Raw genomic sequence first — 17,663 nt, forward strand, 5'->3', positions numbered from 1 at the left:
AAGTGGGGATAAGCCCTGCTTCCCAAGGTGGGGACACATTGGCTCTTAAGTGTTGGGACTCCTCCAGGTGCCCACCATTCACCTGAGTCACCCAGGCCATCCCAGCAAATCCCTGCCCCTCACCTCCTATATCCTGTTGGTCCCCAGAATATGTGCTGCTCATGTCCTCCCACCCACACAACTGTAGCCGCAACCTCATGGGCCTCTAGATGCAAGCCTAGCCACGTCTCTCCTTAAGTGGCCTGACTCCCAAAGGCAAGGGCCTCCAGGAGCTGGTCCCTGGGGACCTTCCCAAACTCATCTCCATCTTGTACTCCATGAGTCCTTCCACTCCTGGGAAGTCCAGACTCTTGCTCATAGCCCTTCCTGCATGCTGTTACTTGCCTGGGACCCTCCCTTCAGTCCCTCTTTTTCCTTGCCCCACTGGGACACTGGGATGTCGTCACCTGCTTCCTGCATCAGATTGAGCTGCCTCTCCTCAACTATCTCAGCATACAGAGGGGCCTGGCACAGAGGAAAGCCTAGCCAGGGGTCCTCGTGTTGACTGGTGATGTGTGCATCATGAAGCAGGGGCCAGGGTCCCTGCCTTTCCTGATGGGATTCCTAGCTGCCACAGGTGCTTCAGCCACCCTTGGAGGAACCCAGCCTTACCCAATGGTGCCACGTAATATCTTTTCCTAAAGGGAAGCAAAAGACTCTAAGCCTGTTAATTTGCAGGTGGGAGGGAGGCTCCTGGGTTTAGGGATACATTTTGATGGCAAGAAAAATTAAAGTTCTCTTTGACCAGCAAAAACCAACCTCCTCTTCCAGACAGGCAAGCATGTCTACAATTGCATTTTTATTACCTCTGTGTTTTGAGGCAGTTCATAACCAGCAGAGTGCTTTGGGACTGTTTTTCACCATAAATGAAAGTTTTTTTTTCCTTCTTAAGAAAAAGGCACATATTCCTTCAATAGGTAAGAAAAGCTTCCCATCCCTCCCCTCCCCTGCAGAGGGAGCAGTCCCTATGGGACCCAAACTGGTACCCTAGAAACATCAGCAAAGCAACCTTAGCCTCCCTGACCTCTTCCCCCAGCAGCTGGGATGAGGGCAGCACACTCCTCACAGGTCATTTGATCTTGAGGTCCTTCAAGGCCGATTCCAAGCTCTGGAAGGAGAGAGAACAGAGAGGCTGGTTCTCAGCTGTCTTGTAGAAATGCTACCTGCAGGGAGGACCTGGCAGACAAGAGTTTGACTCCCAGCCCCAAAGAGAGGTATCCCAGAGCATACTAAAGCCTAGATGTCAAGGGGCCACCCCTTATTCCCCCACCTCATCTTAGCCAACTGCTTTTTTCCTATAGGAATGAAGGATAGGGGCATCCAGGGTGTCTGACGGAGAAGGAGGGGTTTGGGAAGGGGCCCAAGGGCCTGGCAGGAGCCAGGGTGGGCCAGCCTCACCTTCACATCCCAGATGCTCATGCCGCCGTCCATGCCCGTGGTGCAGAACTGTGAGCACTTGTCCTTTCCCCCGCTAAGCACTGAAATCTGGCTGCAGAAAGGATGAGGGCGTTAGGGATCCCAGCTATAATCATGCTGGACTCAGGCCACCCTGCCCTCCAGAAGATCCCACACTCCGTGGGGAGCTGACCCCAGTGAGAAGTGCTGAGATGTACTGCTGGGTGTGCAGCAGGGACAGCCTGGGAGGTGGGCTAGGAAGGACCCCAGGGGACGGGGCTTCTGAGTCTGCTTTAGGGACCAGCAGTGGTGTGTATGGAGCAAGGAATAGAGGGCAGCCCAGGCAAATGGAACAGTTCATACAAAGGCATGAGCAGGATGTGAAGGGCGTATGTCTGGGAATACAGAGCGACAGCAATTTAGCAGGATGAAGGAAAAAAAGGCAGAAGCCGGGGCTGGTTCTGAAGTGCCTTGAAAGGGGGCAAAGGTGTTTAGTCTGAAGACAGGGCAGCCAGAGGAGGGCTTAACTGGCCGAGGGGCTCGGTCAGAAGTCGTCACACTGCCCTGATTTGCGGCGGGGACGCCCGTGGCTGGCGGGGCTTGGGGTTGTGGCAGGCTTCTGCTCCCTCCTATCCGCGGAGATACTCAAGGCGGCTGCGGCGGACCCCTCGGTTCCGCTCCAACTCACCAGGCTCCGGCGCTGCCCGTCGGCTGTGGCCGCGCCCGCGAGCAGCCGGCTGGTCAGTGCCCGCCCCGCCCATGGCGGCACCCCCGCAGCCGCGTCCTAAAAGTGCGGTGCCAGCCTACCCCACCTGACGCTACTTACGTGCCACCTGGGACGGCGAGCGGCTCCCTAAGCCACAGGGCCGCCGCTATACTGCGCCGCGCCGGGCCCCGCCCATTCCGGCCCCGCCCCTCACCTGACGCTGTTCTTGTGCAGCGAGTCCACGCCCGCGGCCGGGCCGCCCTCCGAGCTCGCTTTCTTGTCCAGGTTCTGGAAGCGCTCGCGGGCCGTCAAGCCGCGCTGCGAGCTCTGCTTGGGCACGTCCAGCCGCCCGCCGAAGCTCAGCGTCCCCGCGGCACCGTCGTAGGTAAATAGCACCGGGAAGCAATCGTGACCCTGCGGCGGGGCGGGGGTGCTATTGGAGAGCAGGCGCAGAGCCCCCTTCTTCCGCGCGGGGAAACCGAGGCCGGAGCGAGGCACGACAGCGAGGGGCTTCTGGCCACGAGTCTGGAGGCCCGGGAGGCAGGATGCAGGACTTTGGTGGAGCTACCGAGAAGCTGATTCCAGCTAGGGGCACACTAGAACTAGTGCCCCTAGAACTAGGGGCACACCCGGGCTGACCTCAGGTGTATCAACAGGGACCCCAGGAACCCAGGAATACCAAATAGGGACCAGATGTTGAGGGTGAGCATCTAGGGGCGGCCTTCTGCTGACACCTGCTCTGCGAAGGCCCCCACAGCTGGATACTTCTCTAGGAAAAACAGGCCTGATCCCCCTAAGGACTCCCAGTGTGGCTGTTACAGGGGCGAAAAGGTGGGCAAGAGGAGGTAAGGAGTAGCACCTTTCTGGACACACGGTAGAAATGCATTCCCTACACACACTCACTTTTGAGTTCCCTGAGGCCCCGCCCTTCCCACTGGCCAACAAAATCTAGGCAGAAACATTAATCTAAGCATCGGGGCATGATTCTCCACTTCCCCCTCTCCATCCATGGCAGCTGAGGACCATGTTGGAGACAAAGCATCTGCGTTGAGCAGAGGTCCCCTCACCATGCCCATGCTAGACAGAAAAAGGGAGCGAAGAGTTAACTTTACTGTGTTAAGCCTCGGCAGTTGGGGTTTTGTTTCTGCAGCAAAGCCCTACCTATTCCGACCAGAACAGAAGGATGGATGATGGATGGATGGGTGGATGGGAAGGAGGAAGAACAGGAGCGAGGCCAGGGACAAGCAGAGAGCTAGCTGCCTGGGCATCTCTGGGCTCACTGAGGGACCTGCTCTAACTGGCCACTGCTCCCCGCCCTCCCTCCTCCTCACCGCTGCCACCAGACTGTTTTCTGTGATGAAGGTCAGGGCCAGCAGCGGCAGCGTTTCAGAGGCCAGAGTCGCAACCCTGAGTGAGAGAGAGATATCAGCCACAGCGGCCCCCACACTCTGTGCCTCAGTTGCCCCCTCTCATAACCTGTACTCACGCCATCTTCTTGTTGGCATCGGCCAGGCACACGGTGCTGTCATGACTGACCCAGGCCACTCTGCTGCCACTGGCTGAAAAGCAAACACCATGCACCCAGCCGCAGCTGCTGCTGGACTCAAACATCAGCTCTCCGAAGGGCATCTTGGAACCCCATGGGGTAGGTGCTGGCCGCTCCTCCACTTCCTTGATGTAGGCGGAGAAGATCCTAGAAAGAAGAGGCAAAAAAAAAAAATGGGATTGTGGGGTGCCTGGGACCCGGGAGAGGCCTGACAAGGAACTCCCTTTCCCATACCCGCCTGGCAAGGTCAGAGCACCCAGTTAGGAGCTCATGGGGACCAAAGCCCACTTTGCAGGACCTGCATCTTCATGACTGGATAGATCTGGGCCTCAGCGCTCTCTGGGTGATGCAGTGAGGCTAGGACGTCTTTCAGCTCAGAGTCCTGATAACTCCTGGGGCCCTCACGTGAAGAGCATCCAGAGCTGATGTGGCGCCCCCAGTGGTGCCCTGAGCCCATCATGCTGGCCACTCCCCAGCCAGCCCCTGGATGCCTCTCCTCCCTCCTGCTTCTGCACCTTGAACCAAATCTGCCCTGCACACTGCTCTCCCACTCCTCCCCATCCCAGTGCCGGTGTGGGGTCACCCAACAGATCTGGGTGCCAGTAAACCTGGGTGTCCCTCATGCCCCACCACCGCCCTGCAACAGAGCCTCATAGAAACACCATCCTCTCCCTGCCCGGGCCTCCAGTGCCTGCTGGAGCCTCGAGTCTCAGAGATTCAGAGACCCAGGCCTTCTGCCTGGAGCTGGAGGCGTTGGGTGAGAGACTCGGGGGTACTGGGCCCAGAAGTGAAAAACAGCCAATGACAACTGGAGGTGCTTAAGCAGAGTAAGGCTAAGTTTGTCCCAGCATATCAGTCATTTATACTTTAGCGTGAAAAAGTACACCCACTCGTTTTCCCTCAGACAGAAGCCAGGAAACTGAAGGGATGTGGGTTCCAAGGAGGCAGGAGAGGATGGCTTAGGAAAGAAACCTCGCAGACATTAATAGATGGCAAGTGGCACATCCTGCTACAACTCTCCCTGGGCTGGAGACAGGACCCAGTGACGGACCCTTCAAAGAGCAAAACCTCACAGGCGCTCAGCCAAGGCCCCAGGCTCCCCTGCCAGCAGCAGAGCTGGTCTGGAAGGCGGGGCATGGGGTACCCAGGATAGGCTCTCCCCCACCCCCCAATCCTAGTTCCTGTGCTGTCAGGGCCCCTCCTCTCACCGGCACTTGAAGTCACAGGAGCCGGCAGCCAGGAGCACATTGTTGGGGTGCCAGTCCAGGCTGAGGACTGTGGAGCGAATGGGCTTCTTGATGTGTTTGCACACCCACCTGGATACAGTGGTCAGACAGGTTGGGGGACAGGGACAGACATGTGGCCACCCACCCACCTCAGTGCCCAGGTCTCCGGGCTCCCACTGCAGACAGCTGAAGTCCCAGGAATGAGGGGCCTGGGCACTGCCAGCCCACGGGTGTGTCAGGACCCTGGTTCAGGCCAGTAATGTGCTGGGGCCCCTTAGGTGGGAGCTCTACCCCTGGTCTCCTTTACACCTCACCACAAGCCTTGGGCAGGCTCAGCAAGGAAAATCACAGCTACTGACTGGCAGGGTGGAATCTGAACTCGGGTCTCCCAGACTCGAGCCTGGGCTCCTGCCTGGCCTCTGCCTTCAGAGACCTGGGGGAGAGAGGATGTGGCTGAGAGCTTATGTGTGGGCCCTGGAATGTCACAAGCTGGGTGCCTCGGGTAAGGGACTGGGCCTTACTCTGCTCCACTGTAAAGTGGGGACACCAGCTGACCCCCAGTTGAGATGGTGGGGGCATCGATACCAGGACGTGTGCAGGGCTTAGTGGATGCCTGGAGAGGTGGCCTGGTGTGGTGTGTGCCCTTGTTACTGGGACAGGTCTGTGTAGAGAGCCCCTTGCCTCCCCTATGAGGGTGAGTGGACACACTTCCCTGGGGTTATGACACGTCTCTGGGGTTATGTGAACAGAAGCCTAACGTCCCACCTCCTGCCCTCTGGAACTCTAGGCCACTGCCTGTTGGTCTGTAGCCTCAGTCCCTCCCAGCCCACCTGGCCCTACTTAGGCACCCACCAGTCATTTTCTCGCTCAAAATAGCAGATGGAGATGACACGGGAGCCGCTGCCCACAGCGAATTTGTTCTCCTGGGGAGCCCAGCGCACACAGCGAGCTGCCCGGTTGATGCGCAGAATGACAAGCGTGGGCTTCCACGTGCGGCCCTTCAGTGTCCACACGTAGGCATTGCGGTCTGTGCCACAGGTCACAATGCGGTTACTTTCAGGGGCCCAGTCAATGCCTGTGGGGTGGGGGAGGACACCAGGCTGAGGCCATCCAAGCAGAGGCAGCTCTAGTGTCCACATAGGAGAGGTTTAGAGGCCAGTATGGGTGAAAGCTGCTCAAGGGGGTGGTAATAAGCCACCAGAGCTTACTGGGAGTGTCACACCCTCCCATCTGCTACCAAACATAGTGGAAAGCCATGCAAGGAAAAGAAAAATGGGTTCTTGGTAATGCTGAGCTGCTGGATCCAGCCTTTTCTGAAGCCCACAAATCTGAGTTTTTCAGGAACAGGGACCGACATAATCCTCTATAGCTTAAGCCAGTTTGAATCATGGCGGTGTTACTTGGAACCCAAACTCTCCTACCCGGCACAGTGAGTGGGTAGATGGCCTGGTTGGCCCTGCCCTGGCCTCAAAGGAGGGAGATCCCAGCCAGCCTAACCCACCTGTCACCTGCCCGTTGTGCTCCTTGAGCTCGTGCACCTTGACCCACTTGGCGCCGTTCTTCTCATAGATGTGCACCTCATGGTTGTTGGGGCAGATGGCGATCTCTGCGGAAGACACAGGCAGGGAATGGGGGTGGGAAGCACGTGTGCCCAGGTTGCCCACTTCTGGCTTGACTGCCTTCCAGGAACACCCTGCACAAGCAACATGTCCTACGAGATGCTTTCTTCCTCCTAGGAGGGATCCCCTGAAGGCTCTCAGGCCCTGCTGGGCCCCCATTGGGACACCTCGCCAGGGACGGCCACCCCTCACCTGCACCCACCACTCCCGGATGCCCCCGCAGAGGTGCATTGAAATTCTGGTAGCTCTGCTCCTCTCCCGCTACTGCCCTCTGCTTCCCACCTCTAGCCTGGCTCCTTGCTGCCCCTGGTCTCCTTGGTGTCCCTGATGCTGCCAGGCTCCCCATGCCCTGCCCTCCCCTCCCCTCCCGCGGCACCTCGGGCTCCCTTCCCTACTGGCCATGGCAGGTTCTGCCTTCATTTGTCACCCCCAACTGCTGTCCCAACCTATGAGCCCCTTGCCCACCTGGGTCCAGCGCCCACAGCAGGGCTGGTGTGGGGTGGGGCTATGCTGTCACCTCAACCCTCATGGCCCACTTGGCTGGTGGCCCCTGCTCGTTCCCTGAGCTGTTCATGCATTCCCTCCTAAACTCAGGAACAGGGGTGAAGGAGGGGGATGGCGGCCCTGACAGAGCCCCCAGGCCAGGCGCCTGCGGCTTTACCCTCCCTGTCACTCAGCCGGCAGAGGGCACTCACGGGTGCGGTCCTTGTTCCAAGCATGGCAGCTGATGGGCTCCACCAGGAAGCTGTGGTAGGCCATGGCTGCTCGGCTCCTGTGCCCAAGAGAGGGGAGGGACCCCATGTCAGCCCTACCCCTGCCCCAGACCAGACCCCAGCCAGCCTGGTGAGAGGGCAGCAGGGCCACCCTGGGCTCCAGACCCTGGCCTGGTGCACTGCTTCCTTCCATGGCTTCAGTTAACCTCATGAAATGGGAGCTCTCACAGGAGGTCCCCGAGGCTCCAGGCAATGAACATAAAGGATGGGGTGGGGAATGCAAGATGTGGGTGAAACTGCCACCGTGAGTGGGGTATGCAGGGACCTTGTGCCACCAAATGCCTGCCCTTGTTCTGCGCGGCAAAGGCCTACTCTTCCGTAAAGACCTGAAGTGAATGTCACTTCCTCAAACCCATTCTGCTGGACTCAGCTCTGGGAGTCGCAGGCACTGGGCAGGGGCAGGAGGGGGCGGGTGGCAGCACCCATTCCCCAGCTCTGGGACCCCAGGCACAGCATGCACTCCCTCTCAGCCTTGATTTCCACATCTGCAAAATGGGAACTCAGGAATCCTGCCCCAGAGGTGTTAAGAAGGTTTTATAAGATATATAGTAGGTGTTCATGAAATAGCAGCTCTTTGTCCACACCAGATGGGGTGGCACTCAGCCACCACCCTCCTGTTTAGGAGTCACCCTCCTCAGCCAGACCAGCGGCCCATCCTCGAGCAGTGGGCCTCAGGCCTTCGCACTAGCCGTTCGCTTGGCCTTTGAGTCTCTTCCCACAAGATCCCTCCCTGCTCTTGCAGCTACCATTCAAGTCTCTGCTCAAACGTCATCCTCACAGGGAGGCCCTCCCTTACCTTGCTGCAGCCCCCACCCAGCAGCCCTGTTCTTGACTGGAATGATCTCCACAATCACTACAGAATGTTCCTTATACTGAAGCATTTCTTTTATTTTTCTCTGCCAGCTGGGCTTAACAAGCTTGGTGGAGACAGACAATTTTGACTCTCTGGTTCACATTTCTTTCCCCTGTGCCTAAATGCTTGGCATATACTAGGTGCTCCATAGATATTTGATGAACACAGTTGTTTACTGCCATTAGTGCCCCACAGAGTAAGTTCTTTATTAAAAAATGAACAACAGCATCACCCAGCATTTCCTTGCTTCCCAGCTCTAAGCAGGCTACATAGTCTTGACTTTGGTGCTTAGATGCCACAGCCCCAGGTGACAGATGTGGAGGCTGGGGTTCGGCAAGCGGAAGCCACCTGCCCAGCAGCACACATCCCCCATGTGGGTGTCACCAGGAACGTGGCTGTCCCCCCCCACCACCAGACTGGCAGGTTTGCGTCCATGGACTGGCACAGGAAGGTTGCTCCCCAGCTCTGGGCCTGAGCCCTTAACACCCTGGGAAGGCTGGCTGGTGGGGAGCCCTGCTGGAGCCCTGGGGTCTCTTCCTCCTTCTGCTGGGGTCTCTGCCAAGGCTGCTCTGGGAGGGACAGCATGGAGTTGGGCGCAGGCATGAGGGACACGCAGCGCGATCCATGGTACAGTGGAGGAGTGGGGGGCTCCGTGACCAACTTGCCCAAGGTCACACCACAAACCCTCCTGGGCCTGGCTTCATGCCTCCCAGCCCACCACCTGGTGGCCCTGCCTGGCTTGCCCACCTCCAGCTTTCATTCACAGCAGGAAGTCCTGGGGAGTTCCTGGGTGAGTGTACAGGGCAGGGACCACGTCTGGGCTCCCAAGCCTAGAGCAAGGCACCAAGTGGCTCCTCAGGCAACATGTGCTGAGAAAGAGAAGCACACCCACACACACCCCAGGCTCAGGCTGAGCGTTTTCATGCATTGTCAGCCTTGCACGCACACACAACCTGCTTCCACACACACAAGTGGGTTCATCCTTGCACATGTATACAAGTACCTGTTCCCACATGCACATGCCTGTTCAACCTTGCGCACAAATGCAAGCATGCTGCTCTTACCACGGCTCTTATCGCCTCCCTCTCCTTGTAAGGCTAAGGCTCCTGAAAGTGGCGCCTGCCCCAGAGCCAGCAGCCCAGGTCAGTAGGCCTCATGGTGATTTCCCCCAGCACTTCCCGTGAGTTTGTGCTGGGCCAGCACTGGTGTCCAGTGTGGATGAGGTGGGGTGTCATCACCGTCTACACCACAGTCTCAGGAGTGGAAGCACCAGGCCTGTGTGACCACTATATGGTGCTAATTGGCCCATCCCGTTTTCCTAGGTCACCAATGGGGCAGGGGCAGGGTTAAGGCCAGAAGCCTAATTCCAAACCCTAGTTGGGCTCTTATTGGCCCCTGGGCTCTAGCTGAGGCCAGCCACCCCTGACCCCTTTAGCTCCATGTGGCCCAGAAAGGAGAGGCCCTCTGGCTGCAGCCCAGGGAAGGGTCCCTGGACCCTAGACTGGGGCCTTGAGCTAGTTAGCAGAACCGAGCCCCCAGCTCCAACTATCACAGACTGGCCATGTAGCCGGGCACCTCTGCCCATTGTAGGGTCTTTTGTAAGAGTGTCCAGATATGGGGCCAGGCAGAAAAGCCTGTCTAGTGTGATGTTCTTAAGTTCCAGGCTGTGAAACGGAAAGGTCAGGCTGAAGACAGTGGCCCCCATACTAGCAAAGAATGCAGCTGAGAGGACCTGGGGCACCCTGACCATTGTTTCCTGGGACACAAAGATTCCTGAGTAGAAGAGGGAGGAGTGGGTGAAGATGGCCACAGGCACAGTGGGACAGGCAGGGGAGGGAGGTTCTGACCACACCTAGCAGCTAGTCTCTAGCATGAATTCAGACAGAATACTTCCTAGTCCACTAAACTAACACCTTAAAGGGAGTACGGGGAAGGGTTGAAGGAAGAGGGAGAGAGGAAGACACATTTCCCCCTTTTCATAACTTATGCAAAGCAACTGAAACTAGCAGGGCCTCAGCGAGTACTCCCAACCCCCAGGTTACAAATGAGGAAGCGGGAGCCCAGCTGAGGAGGGAGTGGTTTCTCCAGCCACTGTGGCCTCAGGGATGTAACCTCCAAGCAGCCTTCACACCGGACCAACCTGCCACAGGACCTTTGACTTAGTGATCCCAGGACAGCCTCTGCCCTGGGCGGCAATGGCCGAGGAAGATGCAATTAGGGCTGCTCTGCGTTCACAGCTGGATGCTTCAGCTACAGCTCCTGGTGGAGACAAAGGCAGGCTCTGGACACCCAGCCCCCAGTCACCACGGCCCTGGGAGGCAGCACCCTGGGTCCATTTGAAGACAGAGGAGGGGGCCCTGGGATGGCCAAGGCTCCTGGGCTTCAGCACTCCTGCCTAATGGTGCTGGGGTCAAATTCTGGCTCGCTCCACTCTGGCTGGGCACCCTCAGCCAATGTTTTCCTCACATTCCCGTCCAGAAAGGGCTGGGGCTGGATGAGGCACTCACTGTAGGTTCTTTCTTGCTTTCAGAGAAGCTTTGCCAACCTTCTGATTCCAGAGGTTTGGCTGTATACTTGAGGCTAAATCAGGCAGGAGCTGCCTGGAGCAAGGATCTCAGCCCTACAGGCACTCAGGGAAGTCCCCACCCAGCTCACACTGCTCAAGGGAGCTGCCAGGGAGCCATTTTGCACTCAGGCTAAGCGGTTACTCAACTTCCTGTTGTGTGTGGAACAGCTTTTGCCACCCCTAACAGACAAGCCCATCCCCCTTCCCTAACTGTGCTTTTGAAGTCTCACAAACCAGGCAAAATCAAGGCAAGATTTAACATAGACTAATCATAAGGCACCGTGAAGCAGTTAAAGTAATCCAAACAAAACAAAATCTAAAAACCCATAAAACTCAGTGCTAGCAGGGTTGTGGAGAAATTATCGTTTGTTGCTAATTTCTTCAGCCTTTTCTGAAGAGCAACGTGATAACAATTCAACGACTGGGTAGGTACAAACAGAACAGAACAACATGAGCAGGAACTTAAAGACTGAACACTCTCTGGTGGCATAAATTCTTTTTGGTGCCAAGAAAATAGCCACTGACTTTTTAAAAGCAAACATGTTCATAATAACCCTCTTTATAAAGGTGACAGAGTGGAAATATCCGGGTGACTACAAATATGAAAAGGGTGAATTCTGATATTAATAGGTTGGAATGCTATTTATTGAAAGAACCTATATGGATTATGTACTAAGACATATGTAATAAACTAAACTTCACTGGCATCTTTAAATGCCCAGGATTTGCGCTGCACTTTGATATATACTCTCTTTTACCGCGTAAAGCAAATCTAAGATGTTTTTTTTTTTTCTTTTAACTTCAGGAGGAAAAAGACTCAGACAAAACCAAGATTTGCCCAAAGTCACAGAGCTCCTAAATGGCACAGCTGGGGATTCTGACTCCAAATCTCAGAGGTTTGGTTCTGGTGGGCAGGCTTTATAATGGTAATGCAACGAGAAAAACACGCTGATACGCTGTTTGCGCCTGGCACAGGGCCAAGTGTCTCACACACGTTATCCCGTTAGCGCCTCCCAACTTAAAAGGTCCCCCTTTTCCGGGAAAGGAAAATCGAGGCTCAGAGGTTGGGTGGCTTGCTTAAGTCACCGCCAGTGAAGGGAGAAGCTGGCACTCCCACCAGTCTGCGAAGCCCGCAGGGATGCGTGCCTGGCAGCACTGCCCACCAGGCGGAGGAGCCCGGGACGTCGGGAACCACCCGAGGGGGGCCCGCAGCTCGCGCCCGCGCCGGCTCGCCGCGCTGGTCATCACCGCGTCGCTGTCCGTGCCCCAGCCCCGCCCTGGCCGCCGGCCGCCGGCCGCCAGCCCGCACCGCCACGAAGGGGCCACTCGGGCTTTGCGCCCGGTCGCGTCCCGGAGCGGGGCCAATAGACCCTGTCCCGGCCTCCCGGCCCCTTCCCGGGGCGGCAGGGGGAGGGCGGGCGGGGGCGCCAGCTCATTTCCCGGCTGGAGCGACCCGGAAGGCTGGCGGGCGGAGGGGAAGTGACTGGGCGCGGGGCCCTCGCGCACGAAACAACGGGGGCGCCACCGCGGGGCGGTGGGGGCCGGGGCAGGGGAAGGCGGGAGGGACCCGGGGGCGCCCCGAGAGCGCGGGGAGCTGCGCTTCCCCCGCGTCCCCTCACCTCCCGGCAGCCCCCGGCGAGGTGCCCCGTCCCCCAGGCGCCGCCACGTCCCCGGCGGTCCCACCTGCGCGCCCCCCACTTGCGCGCGCCCCTCACCTGGGTCCCCGGCCGCGGACTCTGGGCAGTCGACGCGCCGCACCGGCTCTGGGCTCCGCGCTGCGCCGCAGCCACTTCCTCGTGGGCGGGGGCGGGGCCTCGCAGCTCAGCCCCGCGGGGACGGGGGCGGCGACCTGGGGCCGCGGTCGGAGATCAGAACCCCGCCTGCCCCCCCTTTGAGGGCCGCACCGACCCAAAGCGCCGCGGAATCGTCCGCGACCGGCCCTCCCTACTTTTAGGATGGGGAAACTGAGGCTCCGAGACAGGCGCGCAGCCCGAGCAGCCGCTGGGCGGGCCCGGGGATCGGCAGGGCGGGGTAGGAGAGCCCGGGCCGGCGGGCTCGGCGCTCACGGGCTGGGGCCCGAGCCGCTTAGCGAAGCTCTGCTGCCGCCCGGGGACCGTCCCTTCGTTCGTCCCCGCCCTCGGTGTCCCCGCTACAGAGCGCGGCCGCTGGCCCCCGGCTGCCTGGCTGGCCCAGCACCTTCTCTCAGTGCTGGAGGCCTTGCCGCCTGACTCTGGGGCTTGGGCCAGCTGGGCCCCACGGGTCTCTTTCCAGCGCTACTCTCGGCCCCACCCACGGAGATGTGGCCAGGTGGCCCGGCAGATGGAGACCCTGGGAAGCCCTGCACCCCCCCAGTTCACAGGACCCCTCCCTAGGACTCCTCTCCGCCTAAGCTCCAGGCAGCAAGCAGCAGGAGACGTGGCCGGGTGGGGTCTTCACGGTCCCAGGAGACTGGGGGCCTGACCCACCCTGTCAGGTCTAGGGGGCTGTTCTTTTTGCCTAGACCCCGTTTCCCACCCTGTCCCCACTTGGCCAACTTGGGTTCATCCTGCAGGACTTGTCTCTTGGGTCACTGTATCCACGACCCCCTCCCCCCCATTAGAGGTGTCTACTGGACTCTCAACAGGACCCTGTGCTCACCAGTCTCAGGTCCTGTGGGGCGGGTGGGAGGATTAAACGTCCAAACATGGGGAGCACTTCAAGCAGGGGGCACACCTCGAGTGCCAGTTAACTTTAGCTATGGCCTGTTGGACCATGAGCCTTCCTGGCTGAGGAGCCTGCGGGGCTGTCACCAGGGCTCCCACCGAGCCTTGGCAAAGCCCTGCAACAGCTTGCGTCTAACCAGAAAGTTTCCCACAGTCTGTACCAGCAACCTCCTCCTTGTGGGCACAAGTGCAGTTTTTTTTGGTATCATTACTCTACAATGACATGAGGAATATTATGTTTACTAAACTCTCCCCATCACCAAACAAGTGCAGTTTTAACACTGAGGTGACACCTGTTGTGTCTCTGGCTTCATTCTACCCTCACCAGCTTTGTAGATGCCCGAGCAGTGACCCCAGGTAGGACTGACCCTCCACTCTGACGGAAGGCCCTGAATCCTCTAGCCCAGTCAGGTTCTGCTGTCCTGTCCTGCACGTGTGACCTAAAAGGACCAGGCCAAGGCAAAGCCCAGGACTTTGGATGATGATGGAGGGGAGGAAGCCCCTTCCCAGGGGAGTGGTTTGAACCTGAGTACAAAAGTGGAGCAAACTACAAGGGAAGCTCAGATGGAGAGAATCCCAGAGAAATGACTGGTGCCCTGGTCAGCCTCCAGCTGAGGACCCACCTGCTCCCACAGTGCCGGATACGTGAGCCAAGGATCTTAAGCTCATTTGAGTTTTTGATCCCCATGGCGAAGAGCATCCTGACAAACACATTTGAGGACTTCTTTTTCCTCATTATGAAAACTGAGCTCACAAGCTCAGTATCAGCAGAACCCTAGTTTGTATTGCCCCAGGGCCTACGACAGCGCCTGGCAGAGGAGGTACTCAAATGAGTGAATGAACAAGTGTGAACAAGTAGTGTTAGAAACTGAATTCAACCCTGGCTCTGCACTTGACCTGTAGCGTAACTTCAGGCAATCATCCTTCCTTGCAGGGCCTGGCTTCGTGTCTGCTAAGTCCCGTAGTCACTGTGGGAATACAGGATGGATGCAAAGGCATGCCTCAAACCGGCCAGCTGCAAGAGGTGTTCTTTGAAATGGCTCCCTCGGTGCACAAAGTTCCTAATTTTAAGTGAAGCCAACTCTTGGGTGAGGGGAGCGTGAGGGTGGAAGAATGTCATTAGGAGCTCTGAGAACATCTCAGGAAGCTGTTTCTTCTGGGCCCGCCTCCGGTGAATGGGATGAAGATGCTGAGCTTTGCCTGCTCAGGTTTCCAGGAAATGCAGCCACACCCCAGGGCTGCCCGAGTTGGAAGATGGGTCACTGGGGGCTTGTGCGACCTCTCCAGGTCGGCACAGTTCTTTCTGCTCCTTCCTCCTCACTGCATTAGCCTTTCTGCCTCCTGGTCACTAGAGGGCAGCCAAGCCCCAGAAGTCTGGACTCAGCCGTAGTGGGGCTGACAAGGCAGCAGGAGAGAAGGGAGACCTCCCAGAAGCACCCAGCATGATGATCTCCTTTGGCCTCAGCATGTGCCTACCTCAGAATGTGGGCCTTGGGTCTGCCTCTGAAATCAAGGGATTGCCAACTGATTGCTGTCCCCAGCCACACATACATGTGAAGCAGCCAAACCCCAAAGGGAGGATGTTCATCACAGCTGAGGCCCAGCAGGTGCTCAGCATCCCGCAGCAGGGCCCTGCTGCAGGATGCAGGTCCGATGGGAGTGGCACCCTGTAAACTGAGGTCTACAGTGAACCCCCCCAGGTATCCGCAGAGGGGCCCCTCCCACCACTTCCAGTGCCAGCAGCCTGCCCCGAAGCTTGGGTGGACTCTACTGGGTGGGCGTGGTCACTCAGCATCGCTGCTCCGCCCCGTGCCCAGGAGGGAGCATGCTGAGTGGCCACCGCTCACTGGGGCTCTGGAGAGGCTGCCATGATGCCAACATAGGCTGTCAGTCCCCTCTGGACATGAGTTCTGTCATCTTTAAAATGTGGCAGTAACAGTTCCACCCCTACAGGGTTGTTTTGAGTAGTTAATGCCTGTGGATCTCTTACCTGTCACCCTCACAGCTGTTCTTCAGGTAAACCATATGCAGCAAGGCTAACACCCCTCCCTCTTCATGGGCTCCCTCAGGTGGCTGGCTCGATCTTAGTGGCTTTCGAACTGTTTTTGGTCCCCACCTGCAGTGATACACATTGCAACCTGGTACACACCCACGTATACCTGAAACCATCACTATCATGAAACAATACTTACTACATGGACCACAAAGTGTGTTCTTTCCTGTTTCTTTTTTTTTTTTTTTAATGCTAGTCATGACCTACTAAATTGATTTTTACAACCACTAATGGGCTCTGATCCTCCACTTGGAAAACTGCTCTGGACCACATTCCTGCTCCTGAATCGACCTAGTGTATTTATTTCCCATTGCTGCTGTAGCAACTTACCACAAACAGGGTGGCTTAAAATGGCACAGATGTGTTCTCTCACCGTCTGCAGGCCAGAAGTTCCACAGTCCCAGTGTTCAGGGTGGTGTTCCTTTTGGAGGCTCCGGGGAGAACATGGCTTCTTGCCTGTTACAACCTTTAGAGGCTTCTGGGCAGCCCAGCCTGACTCCATGGTCACTTCACCTTCACCCTCCTGTCTCCCTCTTAAAAGGCTGCTTGTGGTTCCATCGGGTGACCCAGGCTTCCTCCCCATCTCAAAGGGCTTCAGTTCAATCACAGCTGCCAAGTTCACAGGTTCTGGGGTTCCAGACCTGGACATCTTTGGGGGGTCAGTACTCTACCCACAACAGCTAGTGTTGAAGCTAAACACACACATACCCTAAATGTCAAACCCTGTGATTCATGTCCTGATCTGCCCTGACTGTTCCACATGGGATGGCCCCACTGCCTCAGCGACAATGCAGGCACCTGGTGGAACCCAGGCCCTTTGCATCACTGCTGCTAGAGTTGCACACACCTGGGAACTAAACCATGTATGCAATGACTGTTGGGCCAAACTGAAGAGTCAGGCCCAAGCAGTTCATCCAGGTTGAGACTGAACCATTTTCTCAACATAATATTCTTTTTTTTTACCATAATATTCTGGAAAGAACTACTGAATATTTTTGGTTAGCAAAATCCTTCACACACCGCTTCCTACGCTAGCCCAGTGTAAGGGTCTTCAGGGCCTAGTACAGGGCCGGTGTCATGCCTGAAGGAAAACTGCAGCTCTGCTGAGTAGCTGAAATTACTAATCCTGGCCCCACTTCACAGGTGAGGACCGAGGCTGAGAGGCCAACTATACTGCTCAAGGCCACACAATTTGACAGAAGTAGTCTGACATCAAAGCCCAAAGCCTGGAACCCCAGGGACGAGGACCCCGTCCAGGCGTGGTAGTCGCTGTGGCCCCGAGCCTCGCTGTCTCAGGAAAAGGACGCGTCCACTGCTGCAGGAGAAGCCGTGACCCAGGCCTTTTGCTGCCCTGACGGGAATGGGCTTTCGTCAGGAAAGGTAACTCTGGCTGAATTCTGGGGGCAGTATGTAAATTTTGTCTCCGTTGCTGTTCTTTCATGGAATACATTGTTTCTCTAAAAGTCTCTGGGCTTGCCAGCCAAACCATGTGGTTTAATCACACTAAAAAGCCATTTCCGGCTGACTTGTATTTTGGCTTGCCTTTGTCCCTTCCCTGCAGCAAACAGGAAGGAGGCAGGCCCACTGAGCTGGCAGCCCAGGCGCTGGGGTTCTTAGGTGGGGGGATGTAATACTTTCCTTGACTCACTGAAAGGGCAAAATTATTTGGTTGAGAGTATCACAATGTCCTCTGAGAAGCCCTGCTACCAGTCCTAGAACTAGAGTCGGTCCGAATGACTGCTCTCTCCTTGGCCAGCAGGATCAAGGGCATGGCCATGCTCAAGGCTACTCTGTACTTAGGAAATTTGCTATCCACTTATATTTGCATCTCTCAAGATTCTCAGCCTTGGAATGTGACACTTCATGCCTAATTATGATGAAAATACCTAGCTTGGGCACAATCATCTGTCAACCCAAACGATAACGTGTCCCTTTCCTCTTCCCATTGCACACACCCTCACGGGTGTGTTGAGGGCACAGAGGCCGGACCTCGGGTCTCAGCAGGTTCCAGTTTGGGCCTGGATGCCAGGGTGGTGGGTGTCTCTGGTGCTCTGCGTGCGATATGGTAACAGGACACCTACTTTGCAGAAGTATTGCGACACTACAGGATGGCATTCAATAAATGGTTCATTTGGCTAAAGGATGTATAGGATGGCTCAACTTAAGAAACTAAGATTTTACCCTA

The 17,663-nt window shown here is 57.0% G+C and overlaps 1 protein-coding gene across 1 annotated transcript; it reads right to left on the minus strand.

The window, feature by feature from the left end:
* Positions 1 to 818: 818 nt before the first annotated feature.
* ARPC1B (actin related protein 2/3 complex subunit 1B) lies at positions 819 to 12,583 on the minus strand. Its single transcript, XM_036897111.2, has 10 exons — positions 12,439 to 12,583; positions 7,227 to 7,303; positions 6,414 to 6,518; positions 5,765 to 5,987; positions 4,895 to 5,002; positions 3,627 to 3,833; positions 3,472 to 3,547; positions 2,355 to 2,554; positions 1,438 to 1,528; positions 819 to 1,147 (listed from the first exon to the last, which is right to left on the minus strand). Exons 2-10 carry the CDS (start codon positions 7,288 to 7,290, stop codon positions 1,109 to 1,111), a joined length of 1,113 nt encoding a protein of 370 aa, XP_036753006.2. The 5' UTR covers positions 7,291 to 7,303; positions 12,439 to 12,583; the 3' UTR covers positions 819 to 1,108.
* Positions 12,584 to 17,663: the final 5,080 nt, after the last annotated feature.

Source organism: Manis pentadactyla, chromosome 10 (genome assembly GCF_030020395.1).
Source record: "Manis pentadactyla isolate mManPen7 chromosome 10, mManPen7.hap1, whole genome shotgun sequence".
Lineage (NCBI taxonomy): Eukaryota > Metazoa > Chordata > Mammalia > Pholidota > Manidae > Manis > Manis pentadactyla.

Excerpts from the sequence above, each read along its gene's own strand:
- ARPC1B (XM_036897111.2), bottom strand. The coding sequence starts at position 7,290 with ATGGCCTACCACAGCTTCCTGGTGGAGCCCATCAGCTGCCATGCTTGG. Across the intron at positions 3,834-4,894 it reads TCCTGTGACTTCAAGTGCCG|GATCTTCTCCGCCTACATCA; the intron begins GTGAGAGGAGGG and ends TCTTCTTTCTAG. Across the intron at positions 1,148-1,437 it reads TGAGCATCTGGGATGTGAAG|AGCTTGGAATCGGCCTTGAA; the intron begins GTGAGGCTGGCC and ends CTCTCCTTCCAG.